Here is a 27459-nt window from a genome sequence, read left to right on the forward strand (position 1 = left end):
ACAGACGGCATCAAGAATTGAGGAGCAAACCCTATCAGGACACAGAACTCCTATTTTATCCATAAAACCAGCTTTCATTTCACAAGTTCTCTAATTCAACGCGACCCAGTCTCATTAACCTAGGCACTTCAGTTTCTAAAGGCCCTCCTGCTTTGTTTCTGTTTGACTTTAACATTTTCAGCACTCTTGTAAGCAGTGGAAGAAACGAAGAGCACAGATCAAAGCCAAGAGTTCCCTTAAGGAACTCAGAATCACAGTGGATAAGTAACTTTAATTAAAATACCGATGAGACAGCCACGCAGTAGTGGCATACATCTTTAGTCCTAGCACTTGGGTGTCAGAGGCAGGCAGATCTCTGAGTTTGAGGCCAGCCTGGTCTACAGAATGAGTTTCAGGACAGCCAGGGGAACACAGAGAAGAAACCTTGTCCCGAAGAAACGTAAATAAGATATCCATGAGATAACGTTTTTTAAAAATTGTTCTTTGGTATGAATACAATATATTTTATTCACATGTGGCCCTGCTCCCTCCCCACTTCCAGGACTCTCCATTCCACGTTGCCCTATAACTTCACGTCTATTCCTCCTTCCCTCCTCATAACACATGGAGTCCAATTAGTGCTGCCCATATGTGCAGGAATGCAAGGCATCAATCACTGGAGCATGGGTCACCCACAATGGACCACACTGCAAAAGAGAACTGCCTCCCACCCCAGGCACTGCCAACTGCCAATAGCTACTCCTCTATAAGTGAGGAATTATGAGCCTCTACCCTCAGCAAGACAACAACTTAAAGTCAATTTCTTTTAAGAACAGAATCTAAACTTCATGTAACTAAACTTCATATTTTAACCTAAATTTAGATTATGCCTTTGATTAGATATTGTTCAAAGCAACTGCTTAAAACCACTGAAAATTAGACAAGATGACTCAATTCTATTAGACAGTATATAAAGCAAACATTTAGTACTAACAGTATAAAATGTATCACTAAGTCACAGAATTTTATGTAGTAAAGATCACTTTGTAGCTAGAGAACAGGTTCAGAGGTGGGCAGTTAACCTCATGGAACTAGCTACTCTTTAATGAATGACATAGGAGCAGAATCCAGGCTCTCTGCTTACAAGGAGTCATCTCCATCACAGATCATAGCCTTACTGCAAGCAAACTTGACAGTCCATGGTAGGGACACAATCATGTTTTACAGGTCAGGAAAATAAAACCAGGCGGCAACTAGTGTTGAGTGACTCTGACAGTTCCCTCCAAGCAATCCCACTACACCTCAAAACACAGGATGTGATCAATGAATAATCTCAGTTTTCTCTAGCCACTGGTGCTTCAGAAGCAAGGCAGCTGGCTGAACCAAAAAATTAGGTGAGGATTTCACATAAATAGCTATTTTGTTTCTGAAAGCTCTAGAAATGGAGAAGGTTCCATATGCTGATAGTCACTGACCAAGCCCTTTTGTGTGTTTTGGCTTGATTTTGTTTTCAGAGGCTGATTCTATGGTAGAGTTCCACCTCTACAATAAGCAAGGCTGCTCCCTGGCATAGCTTCTGCCCTTTCAAATATCTCATCAGTCTACCTCCACCCCTGCCAAGAGACAGATGGTGTGGACAGCCTCTCACTCCACAAACACTTTAACCAGCTGCCTTGCTCCTAGTTCTTTCCAAGGTCAGCATTTCCATAGCTATAGTTATTCTTGGCCCCACCCAATGGAGGACAGCTATACACTTGTGTTCTTCCTCAAATGTTTCAAGGCAACTCTATGTTGTAACCTTGCCATAGTAACGATATGTTGAATTCCCACATTCACCATTCCAGATCAATCAAAAATCTGTTAGAATTCATAAGCTCAAATCTAAGATAGGAGTGCCGCTGAAGAAACGGGAAAAGATGGGGCCGAAGAGAAAAAAGCAAAGCAGGTAACAGTGTTTGCTGCCAAGCCTGAAGATGTGAGTTTGATCCCTGGAATTCACGTAGTAGAACAACTGACTCCAGCAAGTTATCTTTGACCTTCACAGTGTATGCCCCATCCCCCAAACACTTTTAAAACAGGAAAAGAGGCAGCCTCATTTCTGGGTGAAGCTGGCCTAAGCACTGTGTATACAGACTTCCACTTTGTCTTTTCGGAATTATTGGGAGAAGAGGATCCAGATGAACAGCAACAGTTTTAATAAAGCTCTGGAGGGATCTGTGCACCCTCTTTCCTTACAGAAAGAGCAGCTGAGTGGAGGATGCTAAGCCCACATCCGCTCAGGAATTCTCAGAAGCTGTTCTGAGGATGAAATAATAAAAAAGTATAAACCACTCTGGAAAGCAGAAGGTGCTACTTAAAGACATAGTGCCATTATAATTCTAAATTCTCTGCAATGATACCCTGAACCTCAGTAATCTTAATGGACCTCCCCAAAAGCTGGAGAACATTCTGTAATGTCTTGCCACTTAACTCAGTGATTCTCAAGGACTGGTTCTCTGGAAGTTCTGAAGTATTCTTTCAGCCATAGCTCTGTGCTGCGTACAGAGCAGACTGGAAGGGGGTGGGGGGACTGTATCAAGAAAAATATTCAAAAATTCAAGGCAACAGCATTTTGCTCTGTATTACTAACATGTAGTGTGTTACTTCTTTTTGTTGTTGTTTTTTGTTTGTTTGTTTTGGATTTTTTTTTCCCAAGACAGGGCTTCTCTGTATAGCCCTGGCTGTCCTCGAACTCAGAAATCCACCTGCCTCTGCATCCCAGAGTGCTGGGATTACAGGCATGTGCCACCACGGCCTGGCTGTGTTACTTTTAATTGAATGAATAAATAAATAGATATAATTTCTCATACAAGAAGTACTGAATTTCAATCTTCTTTTTGATAGTACTGATAAGAATGCTATTAGCACTGACCTGTTTATATTTACTACAACAACATTCCAGACTTAATATATGTTTGAATACTCAAGTAGACTTGACAAAATGGGTAGACAGAGAATACTTTACACATATATTCATATATTTGAACTCCTTTTAGTAACAAATGAGGAACAGAAAACAGCAATCACTTGCCTCCTGACTGACCTCATGTTTCCCTTCCCTCTCACCTTGTTTGCTGGCTAGTTGGTTTGTTTCTTTCTTTGAGACAGGGTCTCAAATTCCCGATCCTCCACACCTCCCAAGTGTTGGGATCACACACTCAGCTCCTCCCTTGCCTGTACTGTTCACATTTTTTATACTTGACAATATTTAACACAACAAATGTAGAAGCTACATTTAAAAGATAAGTCCTTAGATTGGTTATACCTAATTGCTTAATTTTCCAGAAAATGTTTTTCACTAAAAAGAGTTGGTGACAAAGAAAATATGGAAGTGGAGAGAACGCACTTCCACAGAAGCCAACCATCTCTGTAAGCTGGCTACATAGGAAACCACATTCCAGCTTCCCAGTCTTCTACATCTCGTTTATTTCTACACATAAAACAAATTTTCTCTTCTTAAAAAAACAAGATGTAAAATTTTGTTATCAAATATCTTGAGAGTTTATTAGCCATCTCAAATATTGATTATGGGATAAATCCCCAACAAAGTATTTACCAGTTAAATTTTTAGTTTCATATTTGAGAACTTTAAGAGTATATTTTTTCCTGTTATAGATCCTGACAACACAGTGCCAACTTCTTTTATGGATAACACAGAGAAAATGTACCATTATTAGAAAGATGAGCACTGTCTATTCTTCCCAGGAAGGTGGCATTTTCCTTGACATCTACTAGGTCCCCTGGTGGAAGTTTATAAGACAAGGCAATCTGAGAACCACCCGAGACCTCTGCACACCCTGAAAAAGCCCTGCTAAATTAAAACACACTAGCTGGATTGGCTAGGGAATGCAGAACTGAGGACCTGGAGACTCGAAAGCCTGTATTTTAGGAGGAGAGAGACTCACAATTTCGCATAAAAGTCACAGAATTCCTTGTAGACTTTTACGTCACTGTGCCTGCGCTGCAGGTTCGACACAGCCCTCTCATCTTCATTCCCATTAGCTTCGAGGACACTGTTAAGAGCTGTCTGGGGGATTTCTTCATTCTCTGGGATAGTGCTCGGGCGTGCCCGTCCTGGGAAGGCCATTGTACAAGCTTGAGAGTTCAGAGTCCTGTGATGCCAAGCAGGATACAGAGAAGAGAAACAATATCCAGGCCTCCTGTTTCCCAGCCAGGGTCACTCCCACTGTTCCCACATGCGTCACCCAGCTGCCAGGGTCACTCCTACTTTTCATGTTAAAAGCTCTGCAGCACAGCAGTCTGGATCTACTATGACTTCTAGAAGCTCTCAAAACCATTTCACGTGGCAGTGACACTTTGTGTCTGAGCAAGTCTCCATTTGGGTGTGCACAAAAATTTTCCAAAAGCTTGACAAGCTCCAAGGAGGACTTGGGAGCGGAAGTGAAGCTCTATGTAGTCTTTATTATCAGTTCTGCATTCCCTAGCCATTTAATCCAGCTAGTGTGTTTTAATTTAGCAGGCCTTTTTCAGGGTGTACAGAGGGCTTGGGTGGTTCTTAGACTGCCTTGTCTTTTACTACGTAAGTAAGTAACAGCATAGTAAAGGCTTCAATGAATGGACGCAGTGTAAACCAGCAAGAACTAGAGTTTAACTGTAACCCTTCGATTTAATCCCAGCTAATACTGTAACAGGAGCGTCATGGATTCTTCATGGTATTCCTGCTATATTTAACTCAAACTACTATCTTGTAATTGTGTTTGTCATGATGATAATAGCAACAGTGTGGCATGAGGCAACACAGGGTTCTTCTGTGGTTCCATTCTCTAGAACAGTAAGACATCCTACTCAAAGCAAGCACCACAAGGAACTTGTGAGCAGCCAGGGTGCTGGGCACTGCAGGCCACACTGATAACAGGAGAGCCATAAGCCCTCAACAGACAAGCAACAAAGTTGAGACCTGAGTCACAGTGAATGGTGACACATAAGAATTAGTTAGTGTCTTCTATCACATCACCACATGCTCTATGAGACAGGTGCTATTCACAAGTGGGGAAACCAAGGCCATGAGAGAGATTCAATAATAAGTGACAGGGCTATGCTGTAACTTTTATGACAGAAAATGACTGAACAAAATCACTGGGAAATTAAACAGGAACTCAAAATCAGTTATGTGGCAGGTACAAAAGGGGACCAGAAGCAGGAATGAGATCACAGCTCCCTACTTTGAATCCAGAGATATCAAAATGATGAGGACTACAAGACTACAGACCTAGACTTGCTGAGACGCCAGGCTGATGGAGGCCAGAAAGGGAAAGAAAGCCCTAGAGACAGCTTCCCTGTGCAAAGGCCTCCCTTTCCACTCATCTGCACACTCTTGTATTTTTGGGTTTTGTTTTGTTTTGTTTTTTTGGTTTCTTTTCCTAAGGGTAAAGTAAAACAGAGAAAGGACAGAATCAGATGATCAACTTCACGCTAATGGAACAGTTTCCTCTCTGAAGAAGGCGAAATAGAGTAGCAGAGTCGGGAGCATGACAGTGGCATAGCTGTCCTACTGTCATTGAGTGTGTAGCTACTGTGGCCACCACTCAAGCAGGACGTGATCTCGGCCCATAGAAACCCCTTACTGCACTCCTTAACTAATCTGCTCTTCACCTGTATAAAGTGTCATCTATGGAACTCTATCATATGTGCTGGCTGAAGGTTGGCTTTGTTTAAGTCAGTATCATGCCACTAAGATCTGTCTAGGTTGCTATATATGTATGTGTAGTTTAGATCTTGTGTTGCTGCATAATATTCAGGAGTATTAATATATATGTAGTCAAGTCTTTTACTCATTGAAGATTTAAGTACTTCATAGTTTTAGGCTATGTACTGCTGGTTTTGTGTGTCAACTTGACACAGGCTGGAGTTATCTCGGAGAGGGGAGCTTCAGTGGGGGAAGTGCCTCCATGAGATCCAGCATTTTCTCAATTACTGATCAAGGGGAGAGGGCCACTTATGGGTGGGACCACCTTTGGGCTGGTGCTCTTGGGTTCTGTAAGAGAGCAGGCTGAGCAAGCCAGGGGAAGCAAGCCAGTAAGAATCATCCCTCCATGGCCTTTACATCAGCTCCTGCTTCTTGACCTGCTTGAGTTCCAGTCCTAAACCCTTTCCTCCCCAACTTGCTTCTTGGTCATGATGTTTGTGCAGGAATAGAAACCCTGACTAAGACAGGCTATTACAAATAAAAGTTGTTTAGAGGCTTCTGTGTAAATGTAGATTTATCCTTCTCTTTAAGAAATGCTAAAGAGTGAAACTGTGAGCTATATTCCAATCATACTTTAACTTTGAAAGAACTGCTAAGAGTGGTGGTGCATGCCAGTAATACCAGCACTTAAGAGGCCGAGGCAGATGAATTTAGAATTTAAAGCTACCATGGGCTCCACAGTGATAAAGGTCAGCCTGAATTAAGCAGTAAGATTCTGTCTAATATCCACTTATCAGTGAGTACATACCAGGTTAGCTTAAAAGCTCAGAATACCCACGATACGACCCACAAACCATATGGAGCTTAAAAAGGAGGAAGACCAAAGTGTGGATACTTCAATCTTATATAGAAGGGGAAACAAAATAATCATAGGAGGGAGGGAGGGAGGGAGGGAGGGAGGGAGGGAGGGAGGGAGGGAGGGAGGGAGGAAGGGAGGGAGGGAGGGAGGGAGGGAGGGAGAGAGGGAGAAAGAGAGAGAGAGATAGAGAGGAGGGGGAGGGGGAAAGGGGGACAGGACCAGGTATTTGAAGAGACAGGGGAGAAGTATAGAGGGTCAGGTCATATCTAATAGAAATATGTAGCAGTGGGGGAATGGGGAACTGTGGGTAGCTACAAGAAAGTCCCAGCCACCAGGGAAGTGAAAGGCTCCCAGGACCCTACAGCAATGACTTTAGCCAAAATAAGCAACAAAGGGGAGATAGAATGTGTAGAGACCACCCCCAGTAGATAGGCTCTGTCCCTAGTTGAGGGATGGGGCCACCCACCCATCTCAAACTTGTTAACCCAGAAATGTTCCTGTCCAAAGGAAAGACAAGGAAAAAAAAGGGAACAGAGACTGAAAGAAAGGCCATCCAGAGACTGCCCCATCTGCAGACGCCAAACCCAGACACTATTGCTGAAGCCAAGAATGTCTGCTGAGAAGAGCCTGGTATGGCTGTTCCCTGAGAGGGTCTACCAGCACCTGACCAGTACAGATGCAGATACTCACAGCCAACCATCAAGCCAAGAGACCCCAATGAAAGAGTCAGGGGGAAGCACTGAAGGAGCTGAAGAGGACTGCAACCCTATAGGAAGAACAGTATCAACTATCCAGACCACCCAGAGCTCCCAGACACTAAACCACCAACCAAAGCGTGTATATGGAGGGATCCATGGCTCCAGATGGATATGAAGCAGAGGATGGCCATATCTGACATCAATGGGAGGGGAGGTCCTTGGTCCTGTGGAGGCTTGATGCCCCAGCGTAGGGGACTTTAGATTGGTGAGGCGGAAGTGGGTGAGTGCCTCAGAGAGGCAAAGGGGAGGGGAGAGAAGGGGGATGGGATGGAGGGGTAACTGGAAAGAGGGCTATCATTTGAAATATAAACTAAAAAAAGAGATAAATAAAAAAAGATTCTGTCTAAAAAAAACCAAAGACCAACTTTTATTTGAAGGGCTTGGGGTATAGCTCAGTGTGGTAGATTACTTGCCTACACCAACAAGGGTTCAGTGTCTTCCATTGAAAAATAAACAAAGATCCTCCACTCAGTGACCTTATATCACAAGTTCCAAACCTCCTTCAGAATGTATCTCTTGTGTAAACTTGTGACCTATAAAGAAATATGATGACCACAAATGGCTGCACCAAGAACCTAAAATGTCCCCTTCTGACAATCCAGCCAATAAACAACCGCTCATTCCTCTCCTGTAAATTCATCTACCAGTCTGCAGAGAGGTAGAGCTAACACATAGCTCTGAGTCTCCAAATTAGCAGTCCATGTAATGGTGAGAAGATCTTTATTTCATTTCCTCTACTGGGAGCTGAAACTAGGCTAAGGGCAATGCCTGATATTAAGTACTAAGACCTCTATCCTTAAGGTTTATTTCATTTTGTTTTTGGAGACAGCGTTCCATTAGCCATCTCAAATTCACTATGTAGTGGAGGCTGGCCTTGACTCCCAGTCTTACTGCTTTACAGCCTAAAAGCTGCAACAGGCATGTACGACTATGCACAGTTTAAACAAAACATTCTGTTAGATTTTTTTGGGTGGGGAAGGGACAAGGTCTCATGTTGTAACCCAGGCTTGCCTCAAACTGGCCGTTCTTCTGCCTCAGCCCAGAAATGCTGAGATTATAGGCATGTGCTAAAACATCAGGTATACACCTTTACTTTTATTGACCCAGTAACTGTTTACATCAGTGTGGTACAGTGTGACATTTACATATATACTTTAGAAAGATCAGAGCAGGGTAACTAGCTTAACACCTTAGTCATCTTAGTTATACATCATTTTGGGGAGGGAAAGTGTGGAAAATTCAAAAATTTCTCTATTAGCTATTTAGAATAAATCAATTAATTGTTGCTAACCAAAGTTATCCAACTGAAGTATAGCATATATAACATAACAAGTTGTTCCTCCAGTTCCTCTGTATCTCGGTTTCCAATGACCATCTTCTTTTCATTATCCAAGCCTTTCTTTGCTTAGCTACTAGTAACCACTTTGAGATAAACAGTTAGCTTACAAATATATGTGAATGCATGCAGGACTTTCTAAACTTAGTTTATTTTATTTAAACAATGATTTATAGTGTTGAAATGACACAAGTTCTTTCTGTTTTGATGGCTAGACGATATTTTACTCTCTCTTTCTCGTGTGTACAATATGATATACCTTGATACTGGAATCTACAAAGTAATATCAATTCTTCTATACTGAAGTGTATGCTACCTGGCTTAAATGCTTATGTAACTTACAAGTCCAGTTTATTTTTAGTAACAGCTCTTTGGTTCTTATATTAAATGCAGCAAAAGTAGCCTTTAATTCCAAACTTGCCTGTCAATAACTGACAGAATCAGCCCTCTTATGCTTACATGCTGGAAGAATAACACAGAATCACGGAGTGTTGTCAAAGGTTACTGATACATGGACACAATGCCACAAAATCCTCTACAATCCTTGAGTAATTGATTTGTCTGATATTTTTGTAATTTGTACCTGACTACTTAAGAGAAATGAGAAAGAGAGAAAGAGAGAGAGAGAGAGAGAGAGAGAGAGACAGAGAGAGAGAGAGAGACTACATTTCTTTAGGTTGCAAAAAGACAAAAACAAAAACGATACAATTTGGATACTAGAGATTGGCTAAGTACAAATTTTTACCTACAATCTTAAAACCCCAGACTACAGGCAGCTGAAGGCAGGCACCAAAGAATCACAATGAAGTGGTAAGACTGTGTGGTGTTATTTGTGGTGGGTGGAACTGATATTTGCAGCATAACAACCAGGGTGTTTTCCTAGGGAAGGAGGAGGAGGAAGTAGAGGAAGGCAAAGGCAGCCAGAGAGAGCCTAACTCACAAGAAGCGATCTGACTCTTCTGCTGAATGGGGTCAGAAGCTTCCTAAGAAAAGTGGGTAGAAATGAAAATGCAGGGCATTAAAGAATATGGCAAGATAGAAGCTTTTAAAATTCAAACTGAAATAGAGATTATGGTTCAGTATTTTAGTGACTACTTGGTAACTTTTCATCTTTTTTAAAGAGTCTATTTAATGCATGTGTGCTTCGTGCATGTGAGCACAGTGCCAACGGAGGCCAGGGGAGGGCGTCAGACCCCGTGGAGCTGTTGGCCGTGGATACTGAGAACAGAACAGAACTGGAAGAGCAGACAAAGCTCTTAACTGCTGAGTCATCTCTTGAGCTCCCATTCTATATCATTTGAGCACTAATTTTCCTGATAAAGATAAATTTGTATGCACTGTATTATATATGTGTGTATATTCCAATAGATATAGTATATTCTCACTACCTTGGCTGAAAAGCAGTTGATGATAAATATATGCATTTATCTGTGTTCTCCAGTCTGTTCTATCAGTCTGTGAGTCTGGTTTTATGCCAGTATCAAATTACTTTGGTTACTAATGCTTCTTTCTCTTTGCTCAGGCCTGTTTTAGCTATTTGACAGTCTATGTGGATCAATCCAAAGCTTATGGGTACTTTTTCTACATCTTCAGATAATGTTGCTGGTATATATATTTTTTCGAGACAAGGTTTTTCTGTGTAACAGGCATGGATGGCCTAGAACTCACTTTGTAGAGCAGACTGGCCTTGAACTCAGAGATCCATCTGCTTCTGTCTTCCAAGTTCATGGATTAAAGTTCATCTCCACTGCCCAGATGGTACTTTTTAAAATTTTTATTTATATTATGTGTATGGGTGTTTTCTTTGCATACAAGTCTATGAAGGTGTCAGATTCTCTGGGCTAGAGTTACAGTTGTGAGTCACCATATGAGTACTAGGTTGAGCCTGGGTTGTCTGGAAGAGCAGACAGGGACCTGATGTTATCCTGATAGGGCTGAACTTCTTGGTCATAAGAGGTTCTATAGACATTATAACAGTTCAACAATTCATGATCATATACATGTCTTTCTAACTTGGTGACCTCTTTTGTTTGTTTGGTTTTTTGTTTGTTTGTTTTTTCGAGACAGGGTTTCTCTGTATAGCCCTGGCTGTCCTAGAACTCACTCTGTAGACCAGGCTGGCCTCGAACTCAGAAATCAGCCTGCCTCTGCCTCCCAGAGTGCTGGGATTACAGGCGTGTGCCAACTACCACCTGGCTTGGTGACCCCTTTAGTTTCTTTCATCAGTATTTGGTGATTTTCTTTATCTCTTCTTTTAAGATTTATTTATTTTATATATGTGAGTATACTGTCACTGTCTTCAGACACACCAGAAGAGGACACTGGATCCCATTACATATGGTTGTGAGCCCCCATGTGGTTGCTGGGAAATGAACTTAGGACCTCTGGAAAAGCAGTCAGTACTCTTAACCGCTGAGCCATCTCTCCAGCCCCTTTGTGTTTGGTGATTTTCATCAAAGAGATTATTTCTTTTCATGGTTAAGTGGTGGTTAAATTTTTTCCTAGATCTTTCTCTCTATATCCTGCTTTTATTTCCTTTACTGTAAATCAGATTGTCTTCTTGATTTCTTTTCCCTAAAGTTTTGTTGTATATATAAAGTTTTTTGTGTGTGTATGTATATATACACTATTGATGGGATGGTGAGATGGCTTGTTGGGAGTTTAAAGCCAAGCCTGATAATCTGAATTTTCTTTCCAGACCCTAGACAGTGGAAAGAGAAAAGCTGTCCTCTGATGGTCACATGTGTCTGTGGCCTCTGCTTCATTTCCTGCCTCCAGGTTCCCGCCTTAACTTCCTGCCCTGACATCCCAGCTGTAATAAACCTTTTCCTCCGCAAATTGCTTTTGGTCATAGTGCTTAATTGCAACAATAAATACAAACCTGGCTAAGACAGTGGTGTGCCTAATGCTTTGTTGAGACTAAACTACACACTAGCGCACGCCAGTACACCCTAGCGCACACCAGTACACACTAGCGCACGCCAGTACACACTAGTGCACGCCAGTACACACTAGCGCACGCCAGTACACCCTAGCGCACACCAGTACACACTAGCGCACGCCAGTACACACTAGTGCACGCCAGTACAAAATGAAGACAGCCGCAGACCTTCTGATTTCACCAGTCTGCTAACTTCATGACTGGACCTGAAGTGAACCAAAGATCAAAGATCCAAACAGCCTATTTAGACATGTTATACAAAGCATCACAGCTGTTCCTAGGAGTTTAATACTTAGTATTTGAACATATTCATAAGCAGAGGTGCCAAAAGCAGCTTTTGGGAGTAGAGGCCATGCTGGGACTGAATCTAGGTAATTAAGACAGGACCTTGCTATAAAACCTAGGCTAGTGTATGTCGTTCAGGCTGGATTCAACCTTGCGTCATGCCTCTGGCCACTAAGCAGAGGTGGTCTAATCGGTCTGCACTGCAGTGAAAGTCTGTGTGTGGAATGCTGTCCTCTGAGCATGACCCGACTAGTGTGCTCTCTTGCACTGTCAGCAGCCAGGATCACTTCAAAAAGATCTGCAAAAGACTGAGCCCATTTACTTTCTGCCATGGAAGTGAAAGAGGCTCATGAGGCCTTGCCCCTCTCCTACAAGATTTATCAGCAGGTCAGGCACGGTGGTGTTTACCTTTTAATTACAGCCCAGAGGTAGGCGGATCTCTGCAAGTTCAAAGCCAACCTGGTGTACATGTAGCGAATTCCAGGACAGTCAGAGTTATGTGACACTGTCTACACACACACCTACACACACACCTACACACACACACACACACACAGAGAGAGAGAGAGAGAGAGAGAGAGAGAGAGAGAGAGAGAGAGAGAGAGAGAGAGAGAGATCAGAAGGGACTGAGGGAAGGAGGAAGGACAAGCTAGCTATCGAGACCAAGAGTTCAACAAACTCTGGGCTTAAATGAGAGACCCTATCTCAAAGAATAATCAAGGATGCTGCCTAATATTAACCTGTGCCTCCACATGCATGTTCAGACATGAACACTTATATACCCATGTGAACACATGTATGCAAACATACATAAAAGAAAACAAAACCAAGGATGACAACTTCTGAGGTTGGCCACTGGCTTCCACTTACCTGTGCACTCATGTCTACCATCCCACCGTGAACATGCAAACACACTGGCACAAATACAAAAGAATGGTAAAATTTAGCTTTACCATGTCATTGTTCATCCCACCCATCCATCCATTCTTCCACACTGCATTAGGTAGTACAGTATAGAGATGATTTAAAATGAAATACTTGGGTAAATGGACCAGGCCATTTTCTAAGGAGCCCAAGGAACCAGAGCCTTTGCCATCCGGTAGGCAACAGGATGGCACAGCAGAGGTGTAGGTGTGGGGAAGTCCTCTGGAACCATCCCCAGCTCACAGTGAGTGATGACTGACGACTGGGGGGATAGAAACTGCTTATTTAATCTAAATCCATCACTAAACTAGGAACTTGCAACACTACCACTAGGATGAAGCCTCTTCAATCACTACAAAAGATCTTGGTGCCATATGGGGGTATTCAAATCACTAAGGTGGCCTACTTAAATTACTACTTGGCAAAATGAACTTTTTACCTGTAATTCTCTACTTGGCTTAAGTGGAAATTTTCATCTGATTTTCCTGGGACCACTGAACACAATGCAAGTGAGAGAACGGAGACAGAAAGCTCTTCCCGTTTCCAGTTTGTCGGACAAATGTAGTATGCATTCCTTCAAGACAATAAGGAAGTAGGGAAAGGGCAAGCAGAAATGGACGAATTTTCAGTTAATATGCCTTTTGCCTTGTCTTTTAAATTGCTTAACTGTGAACAGCAAACAAATTCATCACGTGGAGAAGAGTGAAAAGGCAGTCACCACACGCTTCCTTAGCCCAGCTGGAGCCGAAGAGAGATGCAAGCGTCCGTCCTGTGTCACTATAACGTTTGCTACCATTATTAAAAGGAAATAAGAGCACTCAGACTTTACTATATCGTTTTGTTGACTTGTTTTGTTGAGACAGGGTTTTTCTCTGTTGGAATGTACTCTGCAGACCAGGCTGGCCTCCAATCAGATTCGATTGCATCTGCCTCCTGGGTGTTAGGACTAAAGGTGTGTGCTAATGCTGCTCGCACCTTTATTGTATATTAAGTATAACACAGAGAGAATGTTTAAAGATCAGTTAAAATCATGAAAATATGAAATGTCTGGATTAAAGTACCAGTTGCCAACCCTGCACCACCAATGCCCCATGCCAGGATGCTTGCTATAAAGCTATTTACATATAACTGTTCCTAAGAATTGACCACTGAAATAAAACATATAAAGAACCTAGTTTTGATGTCATAGTTTTATAGTAGCATGTAGCAGACCTTATGATACTTAAAGAGATATCCATAAGGAAGTGAGTGTGATGCTATCCAACCAAAGGCTGGAAACTTGTCAGGAAGTAGACTAGTAGATGCACACTTTGTCCTATAATCAATAATTCAAATACAGTAAATCTGCTACTATCAGGTGTGGCAAAAACTCCTTCTCTGGTGTCTGCAGAATAGAGAGGCCACCTAGAAACCACAGCAAGGATGCAGCAAGGGACTGCCAAGGGCCTGTGACAGAGCCACATGTCCCAGCTCCACAAAATCAGAAATACTCTGCCCCAAACTGGCCTAAATAATGCAAATCAATACTGCAGCTACCCAACCCTAACCAATTTAACAAGGAATGAAAGCTTACTTTGGGGTCCATGTCTCATAAAGCATTTCTAAGTGATTCACATAACAAAATCGAATTCACAAAAGATGTGAGTGTGTAAAAGATGCCCTACGTAGGGAGAGTGGAAGAGAAAGACAGAAACTCAAGCTCATCATCTTTCTCCATGACCCTCTCTGACATGAACATTCTGAAAATTGGGTAAAGAGAAAGTAACAGCACCTACTCTTCCACAAAACAACAATGCCAAACAGCTGCCTTTTCTCTATGATGACACATCCTTACCATACTGGTAACCTACTGTGAAAAGAAGATGAGCTGCCAATGTGTAGAAAAAAATCATAACCATTCATGGCAGAACACTGAGACATGTCATGAACACCTGGTAGGCCGGGGCAGGATGAGTAGCCTGCACATTTCAGGGATTTGCACTTCCCTGTCACTCAACAATGCTTTATATACTCTAGAGAAAATGTGTAGCTGTCAAAGAATCACTATCCCATTCAATGAGCTTTACTTTAGAGAAACCAAACACTGTTCTGTACGCAAGATCTCAAAGCAGGATCTCTTCGTCTCTGCCTCTAGCTGGATGACTCTGAGCACCCTCTCAGTAGTCCATCAAGCCTTGCTGAGAGGCAGAGGGCGGCACTGTCAAGTACCACCCCACTGACACCCACACAGCTCAAGAGGTCTTTAGCAAGACCGTGCTTAAGAGACAATCACTGAAGTGAACTCCTGAAGCCCCACACAAATTTGGAGTGTTTGATCAACTTAAACAATTCTTTATATTTCCCTCAGAGCCTCCAAGGTTTTGCTGTGATTTTTAATATATTTTTTTCCTAGAAACTAGTCCTCTAGTGATTTCTTTACTGCTCAGAACGTCTTTTAATTCCTATCATGATGAATTAACGTATTATCACCTTTAAACATCTTTTTTAGAAAGATACAAAGCCACATTTGAGAAAGCTCCAAATATAGAAGAAGGGTATTTTTAGCTGTGTTGACCTAAGAGATGCCCAAGTTACCATGGAAACCTTTTGGCGCAGGCACACAGGAGCTCTTTATATGGATATGGTGCCCAGCAGCAGCAGCCTGTCAGGCTCTGAGGGACACTCTTATTTTAGTTCTGACTCAGCAGAGCTTTCTCACTGAACACAACTGCCAGCTACACTGTGACAGGAAGTTAGTGGGAGTTTTTATTCTTGACTAAATTTGAGCCTTACTTCACTGATAAGAAAAAAAAGAAACCATGAAATTTTCAGTATAGAAGGACAGAAGTAAAACACTTCGTTCATCAAAGGTCTTTCCTGTTTATATTCATAGATCTCTCATTTTTTATCATATATTTACCAGAATCAGAGAAACTGAAAAGGCTTTTTTGCTAAAGTCCAAATGGTACCTTTCCATTCATGAGCTTAAATTTTGTGATGTACAGAGAAAGGCAAGTAATTCTTTTAGTTGCCACATCTCAGATTTTTTTCATTGTTTTCTTTTTTTTATTCGATATATTTTTTATTTACATTTCAAATGATTTCCCCTTTTCTAGCCCCCCACTCCCTGAAAGTCTCGTAAGCCCCCTTCTCTCCCCCTGTCCTCCCACCCACCCCTTCCCACTTCCCCGTTCTGGTTTTGCCGAATACTGCTTCACTGAGTCTTTCCAGAACAAGGGGCCACTCCTCCTTTTTTCTTGTACCTCATTTGATGTGTCTCAGATTTTTACCACAACTGTGATAAAAGACCCTAGGAGTCTGATGTTGACCAGATGGTGCAACTATACTGACAGCCAGTTCACAGCCTGGGCTGCAGCCTCTTTAAGAGTCTTCAAATACCCTTTGTTCTGGCCCCTGAAACCAGATCACATGGTTATGAGGGTCTTTGTTCAATTCTTTCCCTCTTTTCCAGAGGTATTCTACAGTCCTGGCAACTCACTTCCTTTTGGGACGTGAAATACTGCTGAATACGGGCTCCCCACATCTTAGCTATTTAAAGCAGCACTCAAGTTGTCAGCAGAGGGCACTGGAGAGAAGCCTCAGGGTTTGTCCCCCCCCCATGCCCCCTGCAGAGAGCAGTCACAGAGAAGCAGACCCTTACAGAATTCTGCAAGATAGAAGCAGGAGATGGGCATGTGTTGGGGAGCTTCCTGTGGGAGACTCTTACCTAAGCCCTTGACATACCTGCCACCTCTCTCGTGGCAGCTGATCCAATTCTAACGCCGCCACACCAACATCATCTACTAAGATCTGCCGGGAGGGACGTGGTGAGAAACAGTTTTCTATCAAATAAGCTAACCTGACAAGATGAGTAGAGAACCACAGTTCAGTGTCCAGCACCCAATCCAACTCCAGATACAGAAGAGCCAATCCCCTCTTCTCGCTTCTATGGGCACTGCACTCACAGGCTATACATTCACACAGGAGCATATGCATACATAAAAATAAAACTAAGTAACTTATTCTTTTTAGATACCAAACTTTAAAAAGCATGTACTTTCTTTTCTGGTTGGACTAAGACCAACAGAGGAAGCCTGTGATTAGGATCCTATAGTTGAAGAGTTCTCAGACTTTTGGGCTCCTTACCCAACATGAGAAAGTTGTCTCACTTAGAAACTTAAAACAACCATATTTGCAGCAGAAAACTAGGAAGAGGTGGGAGGAGCGGGTAGCTAAGTAAAGTACAGTTCAAAGAAACAGTCAAGAGAGTTCTCAGAAGGACACTAAGAAGAAGACAACTGAGGAAGGATCTTGAGGTCTTTGTTGTGCTCCCTCTGCTTCAGCAGATGAGGAAGTCCACTGCCAGCATGCCATCAGATACAGTACACGGAAAACCAGCCCCAAGCGCCATATGCAAAAGGCAATACATCAATGGTCTATACATATTTCTGCTATGAAATAAGCTTTTATGAAATGACATATCACACTTCATTCTCTTTTCCCCTTCCCCACTATCCTCTCACAGTCATAAAAATTAAATCCAACAATAGGTAGGCTGAGTTAACCTGAGTCAGACCCAGTAACAGCAGAATCAAGCCTTGTCACCAGACCTTTTCTTTGCTCTTATATACAATTTAGCAGGAGACAGGAGAGTGACTCAAGGGTCATAAGAACTCTGTTCAGCATACTTCCTCCCGCCCATTCTGGTGTAAATCCTTGAGGACACTGCTTCTTCCTTCTATTCACAGAACCTGGCCCTCTGCTGCCAAGGCAGTGGTGACAGCTAGCACACAGTTCCCCCAGTTCCCACCTCAACCATAAACCTGTTAGAATGGTGTGCAATAGAGAATCTAGCAAACAGCTGGGGAACGAATACTATGGAGCTCAGACAGATTACTATTGTTTTAGTTATTTTTTAACTGAGCTGCAAACACATACAGGTACCATGTGGGTTACATTTGTGTGCACACTTAACATTAATTACTTAAAGACTGCAAAAAGAAGCTGAGCATGGAAGCTCACACCTGTAATCCCACCACTCAGGAGGCACAAAGAGCCAGAGGATCATTGTAGGTTCAAGGCCAGCTTCATCTCCATAGTGAGTTCTAGGTAAGACATGGCTAAATAGCAAGTGCAAGAACTGGTCTCAACAAACAAACAAACAAACAAACAAATCCTTGAGATTAAGTTCAAGCCTTTTATAGAGAACAGCTATTAGAGATTTTAGTTCAAAACAGCAAATGCACTTAAATGGTCTGGTGCCTACATGGTCCTTTTACTTGAACCTTGAATCAAGCATTAGTAAAAACAATCTCTTTCACAATTCAAATATAAGAAAGCAAGAATTTGCCAGGCAGTGGTGGTGCATGCCTTTAATCCCAGCACTTGGGAGGCAGAGGCAGGCGGATTTCTGAGTTCGAGGCCAGCCTGGTCTACAGAGTGAGTTCCAGGACAGCCAGGGCTACACAGAGAAACCCTGTCTTGAAAAAACAAAACAACAAAAAACAAAAGAAAGCAAGAATTTAATAAAACTAACTTGGCACAATGTCAAATGACTACTATAGGAAAACAGACACAGATGTATTAATTAGGGATTCTACTGCTGTGATAAAACACCAAGACCAAAAGCAACTTGGGGAGGAGGGGCTTTATTCCTGCTTAGAACTCTCAGGTCATACTTTATCACTGAGGGAAATTTGGGCAGGAATCTAAAGGCAGGACCCAGAAGCAGGAGCTGAGACAGAGGCCATGGAGGGATGCTGCTTGCTGGCTTACTCCTCAGGTCTTGCTCAATTCGCTTTCTTATACATCCAGGACTGCCTGCCTAGGGTAGCACCATGAGCTGGGACCTCCCATATCAATCATGAATCAAGAAAATGCCCTCCCTCACCCCTACCTATAGACAACCTGATGGAGGTATTTTCTCAACTGAGGTCCTCTAGAATAGTTTAGCTTGTATCAGGGTGACAATAAAACCAACCAGGATAGAAGACACACTTTCAAAGAAGTGAGGGCCCTGCAACAATCCGAATGATGAACTGCTGAGAATGGTTCAAATAAACTAGTAAAATGACCTGGGCGGAATGGAGGTGAAGAGGCTTTCCCATCAACAATAACAGGTATCTAAGCTGGCTGCCCCACATGTCAGTGACTTATGGCTGCAGCTGCAGCTCAGTAGCAAAGAAGGCTCTGGATTTGGTCCCCAGCACTACAAAAGGCAAGTAGACAAGCTGAGTGTGGTGGTGCATAACTGTAATCCCAGCACTAACAAGGGCAGATGAGACAGGATGAAGAGGAATCTGAGGCAAACCTAAAGAATGAGTTCAAGGCCAATCAGGGCTACATAGTAAGATCTTGTAACAAACAAACAATAACAAAACCCCCCAAATTAAGAAATGAAACTGCAAAACAAACACAGCAAAAAACCTAAACAAACACTACACAATTTTACCCCATTAAAGGCAGTAGTCCTTCTACGGATGGCCAATACTAATCTAGTATATTAGAGCAAATGACCACATGATTTATTCAGAGACAACCTATCTATAAATGTTCTCTGAAATATAGGAAATCATTCTGTTAAATAAAACAATCCAGAGCCAGGTGGTGATGCACGCCTGTAATCCCAGCACCCTGGGAGGCAGAGGCAGGCGGATTTTTTAGTTCGAAGCCAGCCTGGTCTACAGAGTGAGTTCCAGAACAACCAGGGCTACACAGAGAAACCCTGTCTCCAAAAAAAAAAAAAAAAAAACAAAAACAAAAACAAAAAAACAAACCAAATCCAAAAAAAAAAAATGAAAACAAAATACAACCCAAAAACAAAACCAGAAAGATATGTACCACATTTTTCTCTCATATATAGGGGAGAGCCCAGATTTACACACACACACACACACACACACACGCACACGCACACGCACGCACACACACACACAAATGCCACAATAAAACCATTTCTTCATATTTTAATTTAAACCTAAAAAAAAAAAAAAAACCTTTTTTTAACCTAGTTTTTTTTTTTTTTTTTTTTTTTCTGGCAAATGCCTATGAGCAGCAAGGAGAAAATACTTTGCTTCATTTTAATCACCCACAGGCAAAACATAAGACTTCAGCTTTCACTTTTTTATTCACCCATAATTTTTTTTTTCTTTTTCTTTAAGACTTACTTATTTATGCATGAGTACTCTATCTGCATGTACATCTGCATGCCAGAAGAGGGCATCAGATCCCAGTATAAACGGTTGTGAGCCACCATGTGGTTGCTGGATATTGAACTCAGGACCTCTGGAAGAGTGGCCAGAGCTCCTAATAACCACAGAGCCATCTCTCCAGCCTCTCAAAAAAGAGTTAAAAATTTTAACTTTAAGATACAATCAAGTATACTCAGAAATTCTAGATAACCAATCTTGTTAACAAAAAATCCTTTATCACATGTTCTTTCACGTGTTTACTTTAACAAAACATCCTCTGCCTGCGTCTACTTTAGTAAAATATTCCTTCACGGGTCTGCCTCAGTCTTTCCCCTGTTGTCACTTCAGGAAAACACTCCTTTCACATGTTTGCCCTAAAAAAAGACCATCTAACACAGCTGAATTTCCAAAGAACCCTTCCTTAAGTTTCCACTTTACCCAACTTCATTAGATGTCAAAAGATGCATTTAAAATCTTGGTGGGGTTAACAATAGAGCTGACAAAATAATTTTTTGATCATTATAAACATTGGTGGAGATGTGGTAAACATCAGAAACTTTATACACTACTGATGTGAATCTATCTGGAAAAATGACTCAGTCTGTTCTGAAAAAAATAGACAAGTACCCAAACAATTTAGCTGTCCCAAGTGAAACATGCACACAACCACACAGGGCTGTGCACATGAATTTCGTTAGCAGCTTTTTTTTTTTTTTAAATAGCCAAAGACTGGAAATAAATACAATGTCAAACTCAACAAATTAGTCTATTCATTTTAAATGCACAAAAATGATTATGCTGAGTTTAAGAAATCAAAACAAAACAAAAATATGGGATGAGAAAGATGGTTGGATGGTTAAGAACACTTGCTGCTCTTTCAGACAACCTGGGTCAGTTCCCAGTGCCCACATGCCCACGACAGCTGTCTGTAACACTTCAGTGCACCAGAGCCAATATCTGTTTTTGGCCTCCCAGGGCACCAGACACATATGTAGTGCATATACATGCAGGCAAAACACTCATACACACAAATACATTTTAAAAAGCAAAGAATATAAAATTCTAAAGACTGCAAACTAACATAGTGACACACTGGATTAAGGTTGTCTGGGTACAAAGGAAAGAAGAGGATGATGGGAAGAACCGTAAAGAGATGTGGGGATGATGAATACACTATATTCAGTGTAACATGTGCACTGTACATATATTTATCAATATTGATCAAACTGGACAAGAAACTTAAGCACCTTACTGAGATTCAATATAATGCCTTAAAAAAAAAAAATGTAGTGTAGGGCTGGAGAGATGGCTCAGTGGGTAAGAGCACTGACTGCTCTTCCGAAGGTCCTGAGATCAAATCCTAGCAACCACATGGTGGCTCACAACCATCCATAATGGGATCTGATGCCCTCTTCTGTTCTATCTTCTACTGTGTGTTGTGGGCTGACCTGTATCCCCATAAAACATTATCTGTGCTGTACTCTGCTACCTTTACATTTCATGGGTGAGTGGAGTTCACTTTTATAACTCCAGCATTTGAGAGGCCAGGACTGCTGTAAGTTAGGGTCCAGTTTAGACTACAAAATGAGACCTAAGACAGTTTGGGTGACATAATAAGACCTTGCTCCCAAAAATTTATAAACAAAATATATCCTTCACATTATTCACTGTACTTCTAGATTACAGGAATATGAAAATATGCTTTTGATTTATTTCAGAGTTCTGACATAGTCCTGATTTTATCCATGCACAAAGCCAACTGGTAGGTGGTAGGAATGGGTAGGACAGAACATAACTATAGGAGAGAGAGGCAGAGCGCTGAGATCATCATAGCACTAGGCCAGAGATCAGCTGAGGATTTCTGTAAAGGGCCAAATAGGAAATTTTTGTCTTTGTGGGCCATGTCAATCTGTATCATGATGCAAGTACCAGTTTACCACAAAGGCACCAGAGATGACCCACAGAAAGGAGCACAGATATGTCCCAGTAAAACTTTAAGTTCAGATACTGCACTGTGAATTTTATGTAATTTTCATATGAAGATTTCGTTTATTTGAGACTGGGTTTTACTGTGTAGTCCTGGCTGTCCTGGAACTTGCTCTATAGACCTCACCGGCCTTGAACTCACAAAGATCCACCTGCTTCTGCCTTCCCCTTCCTTTTAATCATTTGAAAATATAAAACCCCTCCAGGTTTGTGGGGCTTCTCCAATTAGGCAGTGGGTGAGGTTTGGCCTGAGGTCATTGTTCACTAAGACATTAGAACATGGGGTAGAATAGGCACCAAAGTGTTGCATTTGGATTGGACTCTAGATCTGTTATTTACTCCTCTCTTACACTTGAGGGAAGGCAAATACTTGCATGTGCTTGTCATCTGAGTTTCCTAAAAGAAAACATAAAAAGACAGTTTGGGTGGAAAATAGTTTAGAGAAAAGAATAGTTAAGAGAGAGAGAGAGAGAGAGAGAGAGAGAGAGAGAGAGAGAGAGAGAGAGAGAGAGAGAGAGTTGGAAATGCTATTTGGAAATGGAAATTTTTTTTCTGGGAAAAAGGTCAATACTCTGAAACTCTGAATGATTTCTAAATTTCCTGAATCTCCATGGCCCTCAAATGCAGTTAGGATCATCACAGGTACAAAGAAACTTTCAGGTCAGGAGGCAGAGGCTGGCAGCTCTGTAAGTTCTAGGCCAGCCTGGTCTATTGAGTAAGTTCTTGGGCAGCCAAGGCTACATTGTGAGGCTCTCTCAAAAACACAACACAACGCAACACAACAAAAAGGAACTTTCAGATCTTATCTAATACATTGGAACAAATATCAATAAAGCCAAAAGTTATGACACTTTTTACATGTATCTTTTATACACAATTTCAAGTTTTAAGGTAAAACTATTTTCATCATATTATAGAATCCTTTAAAACTTTGTACTTTTAATTTTAGACCAGTCTTTTACTTAAAATTCCAAGAAACTGTTTTCTGGCAATGGCTTTGCTCTCTCTCGTCCTCCACAGACTTTGTGTTGAGAGCGCACACACATGCCGAGAAAGGGAGCATGGAGCATAAAGTTAAAAGTGCCGCTGGGCCTGGAGCGCAGCGAGAGACAGCGTGAGAGATACCTGACATTCCAGGAACTCCAACACCTCTCATAGGAAGATACCCGCCGTTGCTGTGCCAACACGGTCCCTAAGAAAGAGCCATGTCTCATCCACCCCGAACCTTTACTTGGCACGCAGTAGGCACTCAATCAAAGTGAGGTACGTGATGTCCTAACCTCATGACGCTTTACTGCTCTGCACTATCCCTAAGATGCTGTTTGCCTTGCGGAGAAACCATGAGGACCCCTCCATGGGAAATGACACACACTGTCTGCACTTGTTTTCAATCATATTTAGAAGATCTGAGGGACTGAAACTTGGGGCACCTAATTTCAAGTTCATTACTCTCCTGATTCTTAACTAATACTAAAATACAACTAAGGGTAAATCCCATCTCTCTACACTCATTTAAACGTCTATAAGAATGCAGAAACTTACCTATTTTTTCTGTTTTAACTGCACTATAAATATGGAAAATGATTCTTCCAGTATTAGGAGACAAGAAGAGCAGACACATCAACCACTGTTATCGTCACAGAGGAGCTACATCACCAGAATGGGTAGAAAAAATATTTCTCTTTAATTCATTGGAACAAACAGCATTTAACAATTACTTGTTTTTTTTTTTTTCCCATTTAAATCCTAGGGGATAAAAATCTAGTTGTTTTAAAGATCACTGTAACTATATAAATAAACTACCTCTTATATTACATAAATTATTTTATTCATGGGTATTTTAGGTCTGAAAAAAAGTACCAAAACAGTACTTTTAATTCTGTAAAAATTCTGTAAAAGTTTAAAATATTTTACAGATCTTAAATTTTTAAAATAGGAAATTCTAAGAAAACCCAATCTGGAATCTGGTGATGCAGTACTAAAGAGTACTTTTAATTCTGTAAACTTCTGTAAAAGTTTAAAATATTTTACAGATCTTAAATTTTTAAAATAGGACATTCTAAGAAAACCCAATTTGGAATTAAAACTTCCGATGGTTAGTTTGTTTGCTAACTTCCCGCTTGGCATCTGAGTGCTGACCTGGCTCGCAGGCCGGGAGTCCTTGCCCAGCACACGTAAGGGCCTGGGTTGGACTGCTACTCTCAAAGGGAGGGCTTACAAGTAAAATGTGTAACACTTCAAACTCTGAAGCCTTTAAATTCTGTTGAACCCAGTGAATTCCAAGTTAATACAGTAAAAGTTGCTAAGTCACTTTACACTGTAAGAAGTAACGCATGAACCCAGCATCGACAATAGTTCTTCTGTTATCAGAATCATCAAAAATTGGAGAAAGTCAATAATTTTCAAATAAGCATCTCTCTCTGAAAGTGATAGAGCTGACCATAATGAAACACAAGTTTTAAAAGCTTGTCAATGTCTTCCCTGTCAATAGAGAACATATACAAGGTATAGATAGATGTCACTCGGCCATCAGAATATTCAGATACTCTAATTCCTGAATAAATTAAAGCTAGATACAACAAATTATTTATTCCAAATGCTTCTTTTTACTGCAGCTTTCTGGCAGCAAAACAGGAACACTTCCTATCTGCCCCTAACACCCCCCCCCCCAGAAAAAGAAAAGAAAAAAGAAAATCCACATCCTCTCTCACAGTAACACAGGGCTTAATTAATGCTGTAGGGACTTTCAGAAGATCAAATCTAAAAGAACTTCTTGGCAGTTACAGCAAAAAACTAATATTATGCTGGTTTTGGATAAATTAAATTTGAACTCCAAAACAACTCATCTTTTGCTAACTTGTTCTCCAGATTTTGGATGTCCGTCTCCGCTCAATTACATTCAGTAGTTCCCCATTTCCTTGCTGCATCACTTCAACAACAAAGAATCCCAGGAACCCCACCCAGCCCCCACACCAAATACTACAAACTACTTGACACATACTCAAAGTCAAATTTTTCCCAGAAATCTGCTCTGATATATTCAGCCTCCAGCCCACAGGAGAAATCAATTCCTTCCAGTTGAAAAGCTGGACTGCAGCTGCATCTAGAGATGCACCAGGAGCCCAGGTGTGGAGATGCGCAAGTGGAGTGGGAAAGGGCTCCAGTGCCATAAAGAGGCTCAGACCCAGAGACCAGGGAGCCACTAGGCTGTGACTTCCCGGGGCTACAAGCTGCTACAACCGCTACACTACAACCGGAGGAGCCTTGACCCCTGGCTAACCCTGCACTCACCTCAGCTCTTCCTCTGCGAGCCCATTAACTCTCAGACTATCAGGACGCTCTCGCCTTCTCCGGTAGAGGCCCGACTGTGAAAGCTCCTTAAGCTGTAGTGTGGTCATAGTTTTCTCTGCACAGCAATTAAGGATCCTTGGGCTAGGCGAGTGTTGCCAGCTCAGAAAGGCAGAGTCCTCTGCGGAAGGACCTCAGCACACCTGACTCTGGGTTAGAAAGCTCCAGGCAAAGCAGGCCTGGCCAGTCGGCTGAAACACAGCTTCCTGTTTCTTGTTGGTACACACCCTCCCCAGCAAGACCTGACTTGCCTTATCTCTGGGCCCTGTACCTAGGGGAGGGGGAGTCAGTGACCGACACTGGCCCACGTGGTCACCAATAAGCAAATTTCTTATGAACAATTCCTTTATAAAATCTCTCCAAGAGTCTTCTGAATTAAAGTTGGGGGGGGGGGGAGCTCTAGCAAAGTACTGCTTAAAGGAGGGTCCTGCCCTGTTTTATATGCCAGGAAATCCATTAACATTTCACAGACAACTGTCAGTATAAAGAAGTGCCTGGTCATCAGGAGCTCTTTGGGACATTTTCCCTGGGTGTGGGGGGAGGAGGGAAGGGGAGGCAGAATTCCAAAGGAAACAGTCCAATTCCTTCCTCTCTCAGCATTCTGAATCCTCCTTAGAAGAGAAGATGGTGTCTAGGCCACCCCCTCCCCAGTAAATGTTACTAAAAAAATCATAAATGGGAGGAAGAGTGTTCTCCTGCTAAATTCTGTTACGTGACGTCCTGATTCCATGTCTACTCTTTCTGAATAACCCCGACTTACACAGCCACCTCTGCTGGGTAACATTTATCTCAGGTTGTCAGCCTATAAATGCCAATATTTATCTATGTATTTGATCTTGGAAAGCAAGGTGAAGGGGTTGCAGAGCACAGAGGACATGGGAAATGCTGTGTCACCTGCTCCAATAATGTCAACAGTATATCAGGCAGGGCACCGCCCACCACACCAATCAAGTCCCTCTCAGGACAGACACTACAACACACATGCAGGTAGTCTGATGGCTAGTTCTTAGATAAAAAGCTTGATTCATGGTTCTAGTAAATTTCTCTTTGAACAGTTTTGTACTGTTCTTTTTAGACTGCTCTCAACAAGAATACAGAAAAGGGACTGGAGAGTAGAGTTCATTGAAGAGTGTACGGTTAGCATGTACAAGGCCCTGGGTTCAATACCAAGTACTAAGAAACAAGATGTGTTTCTATAGCATAATGTAAGCCAGTAGCATTACTTTTAAAAAAGGTGGGTGTTTGGCTTTGTTTTAAACTGATGCAACACTGCCAACAAGGAAACAGAGCTTGGTGAAAGCTACTGACACAGGAAACAGAACTGTGTGGGATGGATCTTGTATGAAGAGTCTGTGGTTAAAAGGATGTGAAGACAGTAACAAAAAGACCAGTTCCAAGCTTCGTAGCAAACAAGCTATGACAACTTTCACCCTCTGACTTTTCAAATGGCTGGGCTGACAAGTAGGAATTTTAGTAAGTCAATGTTTATTCTGCAGTGAAACTGCTACAAAGAATAAAATTAAAATTCTGAGCCTTTGCTGAAGGCTCTTGTCTCCATGAAGACAGATGGACAGACGGAGGGAGGGAGAGAGGGAGAGAAGGGGAGGGGGAGCTTTATCTTTCTCCTCGACCTGTGCAGGAGCATATTGAGGCCCGATACACTGTAAAGGGAGCTAGATAAGAACACAGGCACCAACAGGGAGTCCACAGCTTTGAAAGAAAAATTCAAACTTCAGAAAAATACTCTACTGACTAGCATTCAGCCTCCAGCTAGAACTAGTGGGAACATATCACTAACCCCAGTGAACAGTAGAGTGTATAATACAGTAAAACACAGAAGATCTTGGATCTTTAAAAAAAATTGTTGTTTTGTTTCTGGAGACAGGTTCTTATACTATGTTGGCTTGGAACTTGCTATATAGACCAGGCTGGTTTCAAACTCAAGAGACCTGCCTGTCTCTGCCTCCCAAGTACAAGAACTAAAGGTGTACACCACCATGCCCAGCCCCCCTTTTATTTTTTGAGACAGGGTCTTATGTATCTCAGGCTGGCCCTGAACTCATTAGGTAGCCAAAGATGTCTTTGGATGCCTTGCCCCTGCCCCCAGCGTCACCTGCAGGTGCTGGGATTACAGGTGTGCATGCACCACCTACTACTGGTTGTCTGGTTTATACAGTGCTGGGTGTTC

General features: G+C 41.9%; 1 protein-coding gene across 5 annotated transcripts in view; it reads right to left on the reverse strand.

Moving 5' to 3' along the window:
- Lims1 (LIM zinc finger domain containing 1) overlaps positions 1-27459 on the reverse strand; it is a 106448-nt gene that overhangs the window by 24942 nt on the left and 54047 nt on the right. The window contains exons 1-2 of one of the 5 annotated variants that reach the window (XM_052164578.1): positions 25215-25492; positions 13208-13342 (exon numbers count right to left, since the gene is read on the reverse strand). The exons of 2 other annotated variants lie outside the window; for them this stretch is intronic. In XM_052164578.1, coding sequence (XP_052020538.1) covers positions 13208-13342; positions 25215-25321 — 242 coding nt within the window. In that variant the 5' untranslated portion in view covers positions 25322-25492. Of the gene's footprint in view, positions 1-3923; positions 4121-13207; positions 13343-25214; positions 25493-27459 lie in introns of those variants that run through there. 2 more of the 5 variants (XM_052164580.1, XM_052164579.1) reach the window with 2 other exon arrangements.

This window comes from Apodemus sylvaticus, chromosome 19, assembly GCF_947179515.1.
Source record: "Apodemus sylvaticus chromosome 19, mApoSyl1.1, whole genome shotgun sequence".
Taxonomy (NCBI): Eukaryota; Metazoa; Chordata; class Mammalia; order Rodentia; family Muridae; genus Apodemus; species Apodemus sylvaticus.